Raw genomic sequence first — 12,216 nt, forward strand, 5'->3', positions numbered from 1 at the left:
TTTTCTTTTCGTTCGCGGGAAACATAAACGGAATTTCCATCCCCTTGTGAAACGCAAATCATTTCTTATCCCCGTGGAATCGAATTATAAATCAATTTTCATTTTCTTGTACAGTTTCATTTAAATCTTGGGTATTTTGCAAGCAGACTACGTATGTTCATATAAATTCACAACTTTATTAGTTGCACTATTTTCGTACAATAAAATATTACATTTGTTGTAGAAACTCAGAATCAATAATATGTAACTATCATAGAAAATATAAATTTTATTGTTTTTACGTATTTTGTTTAATATTCGAAGCTACATTACATTAACTTTTTTATTAACCACATACAGCACATAAATTGTGTCTTAAATTTAGATATAAGATTAATTTTTATGAAAATAATGTTTAATTTATAAATGCATAATTGCATAAGAGAGAAAGACTATTTTCTCCCCAAGAACAAGAAACAAAAATTTCATATGAGCTTTTTTTATCAGTTAAAACATTAATTATAAATTCTATTTGCTATAGTTTACATTTACTTGTTCATATTATTATAAAATAATATTTTCACAATGATTGCAGGAATATAATCATGAAACTACTATTATTTTGAGATTTTCCATTATATTTCACGTTTTCTCATCTTCATTATATCTTGTTTATTTGTTGTAAGAGAACTGTGCGATCATGAACTTTAACAATTAAAATGTAGCTAATTCCTATGCTCATTGTATTTTCTTTAAAATAAATATTAATTTTCATACCCTAATTCTAATTATTGTTAAAATATGATTTGTTTAAGAAAATCATAAGATGTACTTATGATTCCCCAGCTAATAAATGATCTTACACAATTCAGATGTACACCTTTATAAAACGACAATATACTCTTGTTTCTTGCTGTATATATTTCATGAGTTACAGTCATGAATCTCTGAAAATTACCTCCTATTTTTGATTGCATATGAATTTTTATTACATTCATTGGATAAAATATAGTACTTGTAAAGCCACCAATTAAAGCACCATTGATGAAACTTGTTACCAGCGTTTCCTGGTCACCCATCAATCGTTTCGATTGTTCTCTCAAAGCAAAGAACATAAGATTTGAACAGCTATTCCTATATATAATTGGAACTAACCCACGATAGTATTCCGCTAAACCATAATTTTTTAATAAATATTTAAATGCATGAGAAGTATTCTTAAATTTGTTATGATACCGCCAATCTTGTAGCAGCGTTTGTACTCTTTCAAGTGGCATAAGTATAGCCTCAGCAGTGCCAGCAAAGTGGGCTGCTAATATTCTAACTAACACATCATTGTTTGTTAACATGTACAGACGTTCTTTACATCCTTCGTACATACTAAACATTACACTAAGGGATAGAGTCTTTTGGCAAAGGGGTGGTAAAATTCCACGATATAACAGTCGTATTCCTTCTTTGGATATTTGTTTGAATGCAGTATTGGCTGGTACATCTTCCAAAATCTGTACAATAGTAACAAAGAAAATTGGTCCTCTTATTATATAACTCATAAATATCTCTAAGAATATGAATAAATAATTTTGTTACATACCTGTCTAAATATAATTTTATTAATAGGAAAGGTAATAGATACGTTAATAACAGCAGCCCCCCATCCGCAAATAAATTCTTTTAAATCGTTATTGTTTAATGCTAACACTGATCTGACCGACACATCTTGCGAAGTAATGTTACTCATTTTAATATTTTTCTAGAATAATTTATTTATACAGCGCTACAATTTGGAATAGTCAATCATGTTTACTTCTCCTCTACGCCATCCGTTTCAAATAGTTTAGATCGACAAAATCATTTACCTGTAAGGATTAAAGTATTTATATCCCCCATAAATTATATAGAAATTTACACAGCAACTTATAATCAGTTATAACAAAAACAAGTTAAAAATAAAATATCTATAACAGTACTGAGTATTAAAGTAATGCGATAGTCGTACATATTAAATAAAATTACTTAAGTAATAATAAACTTAGTAGCGACAAAAAAATTGATTGCATTTTACATGTTAATTATAAGCATTTGTATTTATTAAAACGTATTCAACAAAATAATATAAACATTTCGAGTAAAGTGCAATTATAGTATACACTGAACATTAAATAAACAAATGAAGCTCAATATGTAACACATGTTATTGTTGCACATATTATGTAATTTTCATACAATAAGAACCGATTACATGTTATAAATATGTAACAATTTTTGAAACACTGTACTCACATCTTGTGCAATTTATGACTCAACCCATATTACCCGTTCACATATGTTGTAATTCAGCTTCAGTATCTATATTCCCTGATACATTTCATAATTTTCGTATTTCTTTGTAGATTAATAAACCCAGTTTTTAATACATACATACACAAATCTTGATCGGTCATACGAATTAATAATTTTTTCTATAAAAGCTAGACATTAACGAAGCCAATCGAAATCTCACGTGCAAACCAATGAAAATTTGCGAACTTTGCAGGCAGAATACATGTACATAGATGTGTACATATACATACAGTGTGTAATGTTCATATGCTGTTTTTATATTGTATATTCAGATTAGATGATTTATCTTTATTTGAAAGAGAATTTCCGGATATATGTATATATACATACATATATATATATATATATATACATGTGTATATATATTCATAATTTAAAAAAGGTTGTTTAAAAAAATTTTAGTCATTTAGTCCAATGTTAAAAAAATTCAACTACTGTTCAATACAGTACTGTGTCCTTTGACGTATAAATATAAAGTAACATTGAGCTGACCACAGGTTATTTGTGTTCTATTACATACATATGTATGTACGTGTTTATGCGTAGAGAGTTATATAAAAGACGCGACTTCCTATGATTCATTTTTTGAATTATTTAATTTTTTGCATTCCGAAATAACGGCAACAGATAATACGATATAAGAACTTTGCCCGAGTTCAACTTCTTAGACTGGACTCGTGTATTCACTGATGCCTCTCCATATTGCGCTCTTTTATCCCCACCATTTTAATGCGCATCCTGCTCTGGAGAGCTTTCGTGCTCGCTCACTCATTTGCCATTGCCTCTCTTTGCTAAAACTGTAGGAGGAGCATCGCTTAGTTCAACCAATCAGAGAAAAACAGGTTCTGTACCATACCTCAACTTTCTGAGCTCCTTGCCCCTAGCGTGGCGCAATATGATGTACACTATTATAGTATATTTATATGTATACATACGTATTACCAAGTATTCCAAACGTATTGTTAATACATTTCAAACGCTTTTGTGAGTGGAGTAGTAGATACCCGACCGTAAACCTCGTAAACGTCAAAATGCTTCGTATCGCGAATTTTATTGCACAAAAACCACAAAGTTTTTTAAAAATCGTAGATTCTAATTTAAGGTGAGTTGTTTTGTTATTATGGAAATTCTACGTTTTGAGCATCATCAATAAACCTGTTGCAGCGTTCTCAATTGTTAACAATTGTGGTTATTTGTTTCAATTCTAACATTGGTGAAAAAAATATTGTCAGTTTCAATTTTGAAGGTTGTCAGATTTAGATGTTAGATATCTGTGTTGACAGCTGGTATATCAATTGAATGGACTTTGATCTAGTCGCATGTACAGATCATAATATTTCATTAATTTATTTTTTAAACAGATATAAGTATTTATACATGTTTCTTTTTATATTACCATTGAAAAGGTATATAGGAAGCTAATGGAATTTCTATATGCCATTTAATTGTATGTGCATACTATTAAGGGTAAACTATGAATGCATTTATATTTATTTCTGTGGTAACACAAATTTCGTAGCTTTAGCAGATAACTCAAATTGCAAAATTGCGTAAGACTAAATAATGCAGTTATTACTTGTGGAAATTAACTTGTTATAAATTTATTTGTTTCAGATGTTTAGCAACGCAAGCAGCTGCAAAAGATTCACCAAAAGAAAAAGCAGACAAAAATGCATCAACAAAAGAATCACAATCATTTACTATGAACATCTTTCGAGGCCAGTTGCAACCTAGCCAAGTATTCCCTTTCCCAGAAGTATTAAATGAAGAGCAGATGGACACATTAAAACTTTTAATTGGTCCTTTTGAAAGGTTCTTCGAGGTAATAATGTTTAAAGTAGAAAAGAAAATGTTATAGTGGTTTAGAAATTAATTCTGTTTTTATTTATGCTTTAAGGAAGTAAATGATCCTATGAAGAATGATGAAAATGCATGTATAGATGATAAGACAATGGCTACAATGTGGGAGGTAGGAGCATTTTGTCTTCAGGTTCCTGAAGAATACGGTGGCTTAGGATTAAACAATACTCAATATGGCAGATGCGTTGAAGTTTGTGGATACAATGATTTAGGTGTTGGCATTACCTTAGGAGCACATCAAAGTATAGGGTTTAAAGTATGTATTAGGTAATCAAGAAGATTTTGCGTCTTTTTAACACGTTTACACCGGCGTGCATCACCGATGAGTATTTTACAAAATAGATAAGACAAAATAAGTTTATGTTACTTTATCTCAACATTATAGATAGACATCTAGCCGTAAAAACATGACAACTCAATATTATATATTTAATATAATTATTTAATCTTTTTAAATTTCGGTCGCCGCCTCACAGAGAAAACCCTGAATATCGGCATCGGCGTCAACGTGTTAAAGCTTTTATTTTTGTCAAATATTATCTCATTAAACCGTATTATATAATAAAAAAAGTTATTATTTTTATTAATTAAAAAGATATGAATATGTTCAGGTGCCTAATGAAGCATTAGAATTTATTATAATACTATCTCAATGTTTAAAAAATTGTTTTCAAGTGTGTTCTTAAAACACAGGGTATACTTTTATTTGGTACACCGGAACAGAAGAAAAAGTATCTTCCAAGGGTCTGCAGTGGAAGTATGGCAGCATTTTGTTTAACTGAACCAAGTTGTGGTTCGGATGCTGGTTCAATTCGTTCACGAGCAGTTAAATCTGCCGATGGATCACATTATGTATTAAATGGAAGCAAAATTTGGATATCAAATGGTGGTTTAGCAGAAATAATGACAGTGTTTGCGCAAGTTCCAACAAAGGACCCGAAAACAGGAAAAGAACAGGATAAAGTTACTGCTTTCATTGTTGAAAGGTCATTTGGTGGTGTAACAAGTGGACCACCAGAAAAGAAGATGGGTATCAAATGTAGTAATACAACTGAAGTATATTTTGAAGATGTTAAAATACCTGCAGAAAATATTATAAGTGAAGAAGGTCAAGGCTTTAAGGTATTAATCCTTTCAATCAATAATAAAAAGGCCCTGAAAAAATTGTTATACTTTACATATTGTTTTAGGTTGCAATGAATATTTTAAACAATGGTAGATTTGGTATGGCGTCCGCTCTTTCTGGCACCATGCGTTACTGTATTAAGAAAGCTGTCGATCACGCAACACAACGTGTACAATTTGGACGCACAATCAATAACTATGGAACTATCCAAGAGAAATTGGCTCGTATGGCATTATTACAATACATAACCGAATCTCTTGCATACACAATTAGTGGTAATATGGATAGTGGAAGTCAGGATTATCATCTAGAAGCAGCAATCTCTAAGGTATAATTTATTTAAAAAAAATAAAAATTGTATTACACTGAAAATTCTGTAAAATTTAATATACTATTTTTTTCATAGTGTTTTGCATCGGATGCTGCATGGTGGGTTTGCGATGAAGCTATTCAAATATTGGGTGGAATGGGATACATGAGAGACGCCTGCCTTGAACGTGTTATGCGAGATATACGTATTTTCAGAATTTTTGAAGGAACTAACGATATCCTTCGTCTTTTTGTTGCGCTAACTGGAATTCAGCATGCTGGCAGTCATTTGAAAGAATTACAGAAAGCATTTAAAAATCCCACTGCTAATTTAGGATTAATTTTTGAGGAAGCAACGAAGAGAGCAACGCGAGCAATTGGTTTAGGACAAGCGCTTAGCCTTACACATTTAGTTCATCCTACACTGGAAGAAAGTGCTACACTGTGCACAAAGGTTTACATTAATTTATAATGTTCATGCTTAATTTTTCTATCTGTCAATTTGTTTGTAGACTGTTGGTAGCCTCGATTATTAACAATTTGATCTAGGCATTACTAAGCAATAATTTATTTATAGGGCATAGAAGCTTTCGGACAAAGCATAGAATCTAGTCTCATCAAATATGGACGTGGAATTGTGGACGAACAATTTGTGCTTAATAGAATTGCACAAGTAGCTTTTGATACATACACTATGGCTGTTGTTTTGAGCAGAGCAACAATGTCTGCCAATAAAAATCTTCCAAGTGCAGAACATGAGATTACTATGGCTCAGATATGGTGTACTGAAGTAAGAACGTTTTTTTTTGTCAAGTTTCATTTTTAGTATTACTTCTAGTATAATTTCATTGTACTAATATTTATTGATTGCGTTCTAGGCATCTGAACGTGTGAAACAAAACTTAACAGCAATCTCGTCGGGTAAACAGTTAGACGTGTTCACTAAATTAAATAAAATTTCAAGAAACATGTGCGATCATGGAGGATGTGTTCAACTGAATCCTCTAAGTTTTTGAAAATCATAAAATTATTGATATTTGGAATGATTATTTCAAATAATTTATAAACGAAGCTGTTATGATACACGAAGATGTAGTTTCTTTTTAAATTTTTAATAAGCAACGAATAATGCAATACTGAATGTTATATTGGAGGAATTATACAAATTTATAATTGTATAGTATATTTTTCATATTTTTACATAAAAAAATTATAAATAAAATTGTTATAAATAATACTATACACATGAAGGTAGATGCTGTTTATTTTCCGTTAATCCTCACAGAATCATAAAACCAGTTTTAAGAATAATATACATGGTATTCATGTCATTTTTATAAAATAAATTAAATTAAGTCTAAGTTGAAAAATTGTATTCACATACGCATTTTACTTCATCATACATTTAAGAATGTCCAATGAAATTAACACTATTCTTTTTGTTTTCCTTTAAGATTTTGCTATAAAATACAAGGAAACAAGTACGGTCAATATTTTTTAATTCTAATTAATATTAATTTTTTCAATTACTTTCTTTTAATTGCAATATATAAATGCATAATTTAACAATATCACAACGTTACGCAAAGTAAGAACATACTTTCTGATCATTTTACATCCGTCTATAACATGGAAGCACACAGAATACTTGTATAGCCATTGTATGATTGAATTTTTACAGCATCCATAAAAGACAGTAATAACATTAAGTGTAGAATAAATTACATGCAAAAACATAGAATTGTGAAATTCGCGTTTCTTAAAGATAAAGTACTTCTTAAGTTTGAGATTCAAACTATTATCTCTTTAAAGTCTATAAACGAAATGAAAAGTTATAAAGTAGATTCGATGTATTTGTTTGAATAAAAATAAATAAATAAAAATACTATAGAGGCTTATGGTTTAATTCAAAACCTTTCATTTTGTAAAAGTAACTATCGGAACTATCTACTTGCTCGTGCGTCACAGTTAAAGATTTTTTTGGGTAACATATTGGCAGTGTTTTGTTCCAATTTTCAATAAAAATGCTATACGAACAATTTGATTCTCAAACTTTAAGTTGTCTAAAACACTTATGAAGTATATTCAATATCATACCAAGTAAATAAAGTGAGATTGTATGAAACCTATTTCTGACAAGGTATAATTTTATTATAGAATGTCTCAAACACGCAATTGGAAAGAATCAATCTACTGTCGCTGATAGATATAACTGTGATAACTTTTCAGAAAAATAGAACATTGGATTATTTGTTATTTTTAGTGCTTGTTACTCCAGGTATGCAATCCTATGTTCAAAAACATACAAGTTTCAATTATACGAATTCACAATTCTTTTTTTTAAACATATTTATATACTTTTACTATATAATATTACGTGTTATGGTCTAATAAGCCATTATGAGAATATTGGCGAATATAACATGGCGAATAATGAGGAAAATATAGTCGTGGTCAAATTCAGAGTTAACACATTAAAAGATGAGGCAAGTTACCAATTTGTTGTCTTGTTACTACAACAAAAGTTCTGTGAAAATTCTCATACTATCTTTACATTGTGTATATCATAACCCTGATATTCCTTTTTAAGAAAAATTAATCTTCATTAATTCAGCTATCCAGCTGGGGGAAATTTAATGAATCAATTTACAGTCCTTTGGAAAGAAATTGATAATTATGTTAATCTGTCCATCAACTTACTTCCTGAGAATTTCTTCAGTATCATTTTATGATCCACCTATATATTATGGACTTATTTATGATAACAATGGTGAAAATACAATTTCCTGTATATACATTTCATATTTCCCACAAAAAAATTTAGTATTATATTTCTAGCAGTAGCAAGTAAGATCAGCTGCACTTTAATTAATCCTTTCTGTGCATAGAATTTATCAAACTGAAACTAGCTAAAATATTTATGAATAATAAATCCAAATAGGAATTATACACTTAAGTAAAATCTCGTCTTCGTTGCATGTGTGTATTTTATATAACCACGGGCAGGGAAAACTACACATGACTGTAATTAATTAATAGCATGTAGTATTAAGCTGACTTATAATGACGTAGTAAGAAATATATGAATATACTGAAAGCATATTTAATAACGTTATTATATGATAGTAAATTCTATAAAGATAAGAATTTCCAAGTACAAAGTAGTAAGTTTTGTGTAAGAAAATAATGGATTCACAGACGTTCGTAATATAAATTTTTCTAATCTGTGCATCTCAAATTGATGTCTATATTATAGGCTGTTAGATTAATTTTACAGGAAATTAATGGAATTTGTAAGACTTATTTAAATGTTGCATCAAGTAAAAAGTATTTAAATTTGCAGTTTTAGAACTTAATTTTTTTTATACTTAGCAGTTGGAAAGATATGAATAAACTTTAAACTCCATCAATATTATTTTTACAGTATACGTATTATAACATTTATAACATACAATTATGATCACAATAGAAATACAGATTGTAGCTTCCAAATCAAATTGGATATTTAAATATCAAAGTATCTTCTTCATATAATTCTACTTACATTGTCTTAATATCTTTTAGAAAGTATTGTATATTTTTAATAGATATACAAACTATATATTCATTTTGCAAAAAATACACACAAAATTGTCAAAATACGTATAAACTTTTTAGTCTATTCAGAAACTAATTCATAAAATTTTGAATTTTCGAAAAAAAAAGAATATATTGAATTAGAAACATTTTAAACTTATTCATTCCTTGAACAAATAATGACTTTGCATCACTAGTTGCCACACATAGTTACAAGCTTATACAGTTTTTTTTTTGTAATGATGCAGTATTACTACCTGGAGTAACTTATAAGAGTTAGGAAAGCTAACCCTGTGCTATAGACAGATTTTTAAATGTTTGTCCATTCCAAGCAATCGAGATACAGTAATGTTGTAATAACTGAGTTAAAAGCTCTCGTTCGTCCAACATTTCTATATGCTCGATTTGACTACGGTCAGATTGAGTCAGTGAATCATAGACCTCTACCATGGTCCATGCATTAGAGCCTTCCCAATCGTTTAGAGTAAATCTGAAAAACAATCGTTGCACATTATTTTTCTAACAAATTAAATCGTGTAATGAATTTATAAGTACAACAAATGAATATGTATACCGTCTTTGTTGAGTTTCCAAAGACTCACAGTCTTCTACACCTGCTAACAAACATCCCCGGCTACGTAAATTAGACAACATAACTTGCCCAAACTTATCCTTCATGTTCACTTGTTCATAATTAACAAAAATACTATTTGGAAATTTCCCAGCAAGCCATTTTAATAATGCAGAAGCTGCATTCGGGTCTATATACACTAGGACACATTCTGCAAGGAACATGGTTGGTAAATTAAAATTAACTTCCCCTTGTGTTAATTTATTAGCAAGTTCAGATATGTGCCGCAAATCGGTTCCCATGACATGATAATTGGCGGCATGTAGATCTGTTGTTGAAAACCTAATTTCTCCATCTGTAAAGAGTATATAAATTAATAGCAATAATTAATTATACAATAAAGATATATAATACTTTTGCTAAGAAATGTAACCTTCTGTATTCAACATATCTATCAACTGTTTGTGCTTCTTGATGTGATAGCATTTTCTAGCGGTAATACTTGGAAAATCAAGCTCTATAAAATTTGCTGGACATTTCCCTGTTTCTTTAAGTCTCCAATAAAGTGTATCGAATCCAGCACCCAAGTTTATGATTTGGCTTTTCTCACCAGACAACTATATCAATAAGATAAGTTAATTTTCTCTATGAATATTATATATAAAATTGTCTCAACTGTATATTCGTAATATTTGTTACATTATAAAATATTCTCTTCACTCTAAAATTTATTTATTATTATATTATGATAAATTACTAATATTATCTGACTAAAAATCCTTTAAGTATTGATTATTAATGTGATACAAGTAATATTGTATACATTGCATAATGTAACTGTTCATTACATTATATGTCTTCAATAATATACCTACTGTTGTATGATTAATAATTAATTTTTCATACTATGTTTGAAATTTCATTACTTTCATAACAAACAGCTCATTAGTTAATTACTATTGTTCTAAGGATTCATCAGGGATTAGAAAGCTGCATTTAAAAAATGGTCTATTATTTTAATGAAAAAAAATAAAAATAGAAAAGTTCGACAGTAGTACACGAGATCAACCTATATTGTTGTTTCATGATAAAAGAGGGGGGACCTCGGAAATTAGGACAGGGCCTCGGTCAGGTCAAGGTTTCCAGCACTGCACACATCCTTCGCTACTCGAATCAGCTGTATCCCGGATTGTTTCTACATGTTTCTAGGTTATGCGAATCTTAATCGCGAAATTGACGAGTTTGCCACGTAGAATAGATCAAAGGCACGTACCTTAAGAAATTTGTCGACAAACACCTCGATCCCTTTCACCCTCGCGTAATAACCGCGATTGATTTCGGGTGCTTTTCGTCCGGCTTGTTTCACGAAAAAGTTGATAAATGGATCGGACCAGTAACCAAGTTGCACCGCGTACCTTTTACACTCACTCGCATCATCGTTTGTGGCCTGTATGGCCCCATCATCAGCCATATCTTTGATCATTACACCGACTTCGGTTCACCTCAGTTATGACAAATCATTATTTCGCGTATTATTCTTTAGCCGAGAACACCGTGCTACCTTACTACTCACGGAAGAAAACCTGCACAAACGACCATACTGGCTATAACTGTATACGAATGCGTGTGTACGCTGTACATATACATTCGCATCCACTTGCGGCGCAGACTCGTGTTACTGCGCGGGTTTCCTGCTACATAGTGGGGGCATTTCGCAACCCAGAGCTATCACGGTAGTACAAATTCCCTCCGTGGCGTCGCACAATTCGGGTGACTCAATGAGACTCCTTAGAGGACAGAAAAAAATCTTTCCTTCACCTGATTGGTTGAGGATTCGTTGTTGCGACTGTACTACTCTTATAGTAAGAAATAAAGAGATATAGTGTTGCCTGAGTGAGTGAGAAATATCATACGCTTCATGTATATACTAGGTGTCTAAAAAATATTGTAAGTTCTTGAAGAAGATGTTTTCTACAAGTATATAACGTTTTCCTGAGCGAAAATGTTTCTGGACTGTAAATACACCCTATGTATGAGGAGCAAGCGCTTACTTTGGTTCTATCTTCCTCGTTCATAAATTGTTTTTCTTAATTTGCGCAACGCTATGGGAGGGGTAGGGATGTGAAACGTGACGCTGGAGAATTTGCCAGAAGTCGCCAAATGCAATCCCGCGGAGGGAATCTTAGTTTAAACTTATTCAAAATTATTATTTTTAATGAAAAGCTAACATAATATTCTCCATTATTTCTTAAAAGATTATATTTTATTTTAGTTCTGCATTAATGCATTAAATAGGCTTCGTTATTATTAAATTTCATAATATTTGTTAAATTTCCGTATAAATTATGAACTATTAAGAAAATTAAATTTTACGTGACGTAAGTTTCTCGAAACTAGTCTATGAAAATATAAATTTATATAAGCTTCTGCAGTCTATTTAACATTTAAACTA

The 12,216-nt window shown here is 30.5% G+C and overlaps 3 protein-coding genes across 3 annotated transcripts; 1 reads left to right on the forward strand and 2 right to left on the reverse strand.

The window, feature by feature from the left end:
- Positions 1-162: 162 nt before the first annotated feature.
- On the reverse strand, positions 163-3,119 carry LOC144477997 (mitochondrial nicotinamide adenine dinucleotide transporter SLC25A51). Its single transcript, XM_078195726.1, has 3 exons — positions 2,263-3,119; positions 1,574-1,838; positions 163-1,484 (listed from the first exon to the last, which is right to left on the reverse strand). The coding sequence occupies exons 2-3, from the start codon at positions 1,718-1,720 to the stop codon at positions 774-776; spliced, it is 858 nt and encodes a 285-aa protein (XP_078051852.1). The 5' UTR covers positions 1,721-1,838; positions 2,263-3,119; the 3' UTR covers positions 163-773.
- A 92-nt stretch (positions 3,120-3,211) lies between these two features.
- Acadvl (Acyl-CoA dehydrogenase very long chain) lies at positions 3,212-6,867 on the forward strand. Its single transcript, XM_078195686.1, has 8 exons — positions 3,212-3,424; positions 3,937-4,144; positions 4,220-4,438; positions 4,876-5,304; positions 5,373-5,636; positions 5,715-6,071; positions 6,195-6,407; positions 6,496-6,867. Exons 1-8 carry the CDS (start codon positions 3,246-3,248, stop codon positions 6,631-6,633), a joined length of 2,007 nt encoding a protein of 668 aa, XP_078051812.1. The 5' UTR covers positions 3,212-3,245; the 3' UTR covers positions 6,634-6,867.
- LOC144477991 (leucine carboxyl methyltransferase 1) lies at positions 6,864-11,391 on the reverse strand. The gene is made up of 4 exons (XM_078195721.1): positions 11,038-11,391; positions 10,198-10,381; positions 9,768-10,119; positions 6,864-9,683 (listed from the first exon to the last, which is right to left on the reverse strand). Exons 1-4 carry the CDS (start codon positions 11,245-11,247, stop codon positions 9,479-9,481), a joined length of 951 nt encoding a protein of 316 aa, XP_078051847.1. The 5' UTR covers positions 11,248-11,391; the 3' UTR covers positions 6,864-9,478.
- Positions 11,392-12,216: the final 825 nt, after the last annotated feature.

This window comes from Augochlora pura, chromosome 2 (assembly GCF_028453695.1).
Source record: "Augochlora pura isolate Apur16 chromosome 2, APUR_v2.2.1, whole genome shotgun sequence".
NCBI lineage: Eukaryota > Metazoa > Arthropoda > Insecta > Hymenoptera > Halictidae > Augochlora > Augochlora pura.

What these genes read in the sequence shown, in the direction of transcription:
- LOC144477997 (XM_078195726.1), bottom strand. Translation starts at nt 1,720, where the DNA reads ATGAGTAACATTACTTCGCAAGATGTGTCGGTCAGATCAGTGTTAGCA. An exon ending in ATAAAATTATATTTAGACAG is followed by an intron (nt 1,485 to 1,573) that starts GTATGTAACAAA and finishes ACTATTGTACAG; the next exon opens with ATTTTGGAAGATGTACCAGC.
- Acadvl (XM_078195686.1), top strand. Translation starts at nt 3,246, where the DNA reads ATGTATACATACGTATTACCAAGTATTCCAAACGTATTGTTAATACAT. An exon ending in CTTTTGAAAGGTTCTTCGAG is followed by an intron (nt 4,145 to 4,219) that starts GTAATAATGTTT and finishes TTATGCTTTAAG; the next exon opens with GAAGTAAATGATCCTATGAA. An exon ending in CTCAGATATGGTGTACTGAA is followed by an intron (nt 6,408 to 6,495) that starts GTAAGAACGTTT and finishes ATTGCGTTCTAG; the next exon opens with GCATCTGAACGTGTGAAACA.
- LOC144477991 (XM_078195721.1), bottom strand. Translation starts at nt 11,247, where the DNA reads ATGATCAAAGATATGGCTGATGATGGGGCCATACAGGCCACAAACGAT. An exon ending in TTGTCGACAAATTTCTTAAG is followed by an intron (nt 10,382 to 11,037) that starts GTACGTGCCTTT and finishes TTATTGATATAG; the next exon opens with TTGTCTGGTGAGAAAAGCCA. An exon ending in AGATATGTTGAATACAGAAG is followed by an intron (nt 10,120 to 10,197) that starts GTTACATTTCTT and finishes TACTCTTTACAG; the next exon opens with ATGGAGAAATTAGGTTTTCA.